At 42.2% G+C, this 4,807-nt stretch overlaps 1 protein-coding gene across 2 annotated transcripts in view; it reads right to left on the reverse strand.

Moving 5' to 3' along the window:
- The window catches only part of ATP11C (ATPase phospholipid transporting 11C), an 81,801-nt gene extending 77,232 nt beyond the window's left edge, over positions 1-4,569 (reverse strand). Inside the window, exon 1 of one of the 2 annotated variants that reach the window (XM_072430850.1) lies at positions 3,930-4,569. In XM_072430850.1, the coding sequence (XP_072286951.1) occupies positions 3,930-3,956 (27 nt within the window). In that variant the 5' untranslated portion in view covers positions 3,957-4,569. The remainder of the gene's footprint in view (positions 1-3,929) is intronic. The other variant, XM_072430854.1, reaches the window with a different exon arrangement.
- Between the last annotated feature and the right edge of the window lie 238 nt (positions 4,570-4,807).

The following is a 4,807-nucleotide window of genomic DNA, read 5'->3' on the forward strand; positions in this document are numbered from 1 at the left end:
TCTTACCATCTGAATGACACACAGCTTCATTAAAAAGAAAACTAATGCAGCCACCCATTGCAAGGACTGCTAAACTGCAATATATAACATTTTCATTTTTGGGTTTAGATGCATTTATTTTTTAGCCAGCCAAAACAGCTGCCCTGAACATTCCTCTGTTCTAGGTGGAAATCCCTAAAGTATATATCTAAACTCAACCTAAAAAATGGAAAATACTGCAGTTATGATTTCCTAAATGTAGCAGATATATTAGTTTTCTTTTTTCTCCACAGCCTTAAAAGATTTTAACATCCCAACTTATATGTTGTTCTGTAGGAACACTAGGAATTTAATCTCCCAAACAGGGAACTTCTTTTAGCGCAGAAAAGTTTAAAATTCCCTGCAAGGTTATGATTGTGCCATTTGCCAGGACCGTGTATGAAGACAAATGTCTGAGTACATTGGGGACACCTAGACTTCAGGACCTAGTTTGTACACAGCTTTGAAGCACGTCAGCCGATGCATCATCCTGCCTGAGGTCTCCGCAGCCCAGACTATAAAACACATAAATGAATGCATCCGTGTCACAGTATGGCTACTGCAGTACCAGGTAGAATGATGAATGGATGGAACGATGAGTAAAATCTCCACAAGGTCCTAAACAGCAGATGTTAAACAACTGTAAGAAAAGATACACATGTGCAGAATCTTTCACATTCAAGCAAACAACTGATAGTACAACTTTACCATGCTCTGTGCCTTCTCACATTCGTCAGTGACAGGGTGGCATTAAGCTGTACTGTTTATTTAAGCCACTCCAGCCTGCTGGTTTTGCTGAATGAATACACTGAGCAGTGCATGGGCAGCTCAGTATACAGACAATTCTGAGTGAATTAAGCAACCAGTGCGTATGTGCAAATGTTCCATCATCCCAAACCCCATGAGAATGCTGTGTACCCCGGACCTGGAATAAAACTGGGTGCAGAATAAAGCACTGGTGTCCAAGGTGACACTTTTAGCAGATAAATCTGCTATGATTTGCAAATGTGCTATAGACACTTACTGATGATTGGTAAAACATCCTGAAGGGTTCATTTCTGCTTTAACAAATGGCATAAAGTGAGGTGGCCTTGAAAATACCCAGTCTGGTTCCTAAAACAATCGACCTATACCTTTCTGGCTGCATTTATCCCCTACCTCCCTTACTTTGCACCACTGCTGTCTCTTGCAAGTGTTTTCACATTCTAACCCTTCATCAGAGCAGTGATGAAGTGACATAGTGGTATATGGAAGCATGGTGGGGGACACAAACATCCAAAGCTCACGTTAAATGCTGAAATACTGGCAGAGGTGTCAGTGCTGGAAAAAAGGGGAAGTAGGAGGCTCAAGTCACAGTAAAATAAGGGTAAAGTATATTTTCTGTTACAGGGAACTGCTGGTTTTATGTCGTTAGAGACCTAACTATGTAACTTGATTTTAAAATTTACCTTTGTTTATCAAATAAAATTATAATTCTTACTTACCCTCTCCTCAGATTATAAGGCTAAGTTTAGACAAGCAGTGGAAAAAGCAGTCGCCTCCAGGTGGTTGGCACCTTTCCTGGTGGTGTGCCACCCAACCACAGTGCCATTTTTTAACAAGGCAGCATTTGTTAAGCGGGTGGCACTGAACTAGTACTGTACCCATTCATTTTTTATAGGTGGCTCCAAGTGAGACGCTATATGTAGAATTTCAACTGTGGGCAAGGTTCAATGACTTGAATTGATTGTGCCACCCAATCACAGTGCTAGTGATAGCAAGTGGCACTGAACAACTCAATACATTGCCATTCATGTTTCACAGGTTCAGCAAGTGAGATTCCATATGTAGAATCCCAACTGTGGGCAAGATTCATCAGGAAGCGTTATCTGCACCGCTAGTTTGAGCTTAGCCATTTTTGTAGTGGGATCTCAACACAAATTGAGCGCCAAGATGCCAGTAACCAACATTACAAAATGATGACTTAGGCTCAGTTTTTTCCTTGGCAAATTACCAATGGTTTGGATAACACAGCATGTAAAGGCTGCATATCAGGATAGAAAAGCCTGAAGCATTGCTCAATGGAAAACAGCCCTAACCTTTTCACTCCAGGGGAACCCTTGCTATAAATGTCACATCATTTGGAAACAATATTTAGTACAATTAATTGGAGTGAGAATGCTTTTATGTTTGTTGTCAGAATGCCACATTCCTAAAAAGGATTATTTTTGTCATGCCACTGACTCTGCCAACTGTTGCTGTTCCAGGGACTATGCAGGCATCATTAGAACAATGGCCAATCAGCCACAGCTCGATGGAAAATGATTGAGAATGGCTGTACTGGAAATAAGATTTACAACACTGACCTCCAATCTCTACACTGAAGTATGTGACATGGGCACAGGGTGTACTGTGCTATAGTAAACATACCAATTGTATATAATGCTATAAAAGTAGTAAATGACTGCTCTGCCATGTGTTCCTAAGAACAATAGAAAAAGGAAACCGCATTCTGCAATCACCTACTGTGTTTAATGAAAAGGGAAACACCAACAAACATACTGAACTGCTAATGTGTAGTGAGCACACAAGACTCCATATACAAATGTGTGGAGCCCCTTTGAACAAATAGGCAAACAATTAAAGAAGTTCATCAGACACATTAGGAAAACAGTACAATGTCTGGAATAGATCATTATCTCCAGAAAACAAGAAATCTGAGTCCTGTGCATAGCCAGAGTTGTTATTCTAGGCTCCACATACAACAAAAGACACAACCCAATCCTAATTATAAGGTGACAACTCTTCCGGATGAATCTGGGATAGCAGTCACCCAGGGAACATCGCCAGCTACAGAGATATCCCAGACACACTGCACCAGCATCTGTAAAAACATTAATAATAACACAGAAACAACATGGCAATTCAAATTCAATGACATGCCATGAAGCAAGAGGAAACTATTGATGGAATGTACAAGAAAGTGAAAAAAATGTGTTTATAAACACACACACAATGAATAAATACAGCAGTCCTCCAATGTTTATAAGGCTGCAGAATTTGTTATTTTCACATCTACTCACAATAGCAAACATAAAGGAAAATAATAACAGCCCGATATCTCCTCCGCTCTAAATATTTATCCCACCCTGTGATTTTCACCCTATTGCTGACAGATCTACAAGACACAAACTATTGCAGCTCGGAATTCATAAAAACATCATCAATATATATGCGGTACAAGCACATAAATGAAAACTTGTGAACATAAAGCTCAGATAATAAATGGAAAAGCAGCACAAGGAGCCAATCCATTTGGCTGCCCAGCAAAGAACATGTTGATAGGAGAGAGTGACAGACACATGAGCTCGGGCAGCCATCACCTTGCCCCCTCCAGTGACAGATTGAAGGGGGACTGCCGCAGACAAAAAAGAACAGATCGCCTACTGTGCCACACGGGAAGGTGCTGAGTGACAAGGCTGATAAAAGCCCAGGACTGGATAGACTTAAATGCAAATCTTTTGGCAGGGAATATAGCTGCTGTGTATGTACATCAGCCCTTTACCTGTAGTAGGTTTATATATTGAGGATATTAAGGAATGCAGAGAAGATCCTGTACAGGTATTGGGTTGTGAGTCCTATGGAAGCGTGCTCAGTGACATGATATGGATAGAACTATCTATAAAGCGCTGTGTAATATGTTGGCGCTATATAAATACATAAAATATCCATAGGCTGGAGATGTCTTCCATAGCCCTCCATGCATGTATATGGGATGATGACAACACCACAATAATACACAATGACAACAATACACAATGACATTAATATACAATAATACACAACAATATACAATGACAATACACAATGACATTATTATACAATATGACAATAAAATACAATACACAATATTACACAATGACAATACTCACCAGGCGGTTGCGGAGCTGACGGAACATTGTGGTGGGTGCTGCGGGGGTCCTCTTTACATATGAGTGGATGATGGCAGCATGAAGAATATACAGCAGCTCTATGCACAGTCCCCTGTATGGATGTCTTGTGTACAGCAGATCACCTAAGGCACTGATCACACGTCCCCAGCAGCCACACTACACTGATACACACAGGGCCCCCATAACATCCGTAATCAAGGGCCACACAGTGCCCAGTATGCATGCTGTCCCCCCTCTGCTCTGCCTGCTGCTACACAATGAATGATGAGCCGAATAGTGAGTGCAGCAAGGAAACCCCGGCTCCCCCTCCCCCTCCTCACTACCATATCTGCTGTCCCCGCCTCTCAGTGTGGAGGAGGTGTGCGCACCCAGCCATAGCACTCACACTGCCCGGACTCATTACAGGGCGCCCCTCCCGGGGAAATACACACAGGAGGCAGCTCGTCTATAACGCAGAGGTAGCAGCTATGTGTCCCCCGTCACCCCAATACACAGTAACGGGAACCCCACAACCAGGAAGTCACAATACACAATGGTGATTCCGGGAGGCGGAGCCTCTCTCCACAGTAATTTGGACTCTGCATTGAATGTCACAGCGCCTCCTGCTGGTGCCTGCAGTTCAGGTGCTCTGTGCAGCTGCTAGTATTGGGCAGGTGATCCTAGGACATAGGACCTGATTTCATAAAGCTCTCCAAGGCTAGAGACAATACACGTTCATCAGTGAACCTGGGTGATACAGAAAACCTGGAATGGATCAGGTCCTGAATTGAAAACATTTGCTAACAAAAATTAAATGACTTTTTGAAAATCCATTCCAGGTTTGCTGGATCACCCAGGTTCACTTATGAAAGTGTATT

This window comes from Pyxicephalus adspersus, chromosome Z (genome assembly GCF_032062135.1).
Source record: "Pyxicephalus adspersus chromosome Z, UCB_Pads_2.0, whole genome shotgun sequence".
In the NCBI taxonomy this organism is placed as follows: Eukaryota; Metazoa; Chordata; class Amphibia; order Anura; family Pyxicephalidae; genus Pyxicephalus; species Pyxicephalus adspersus.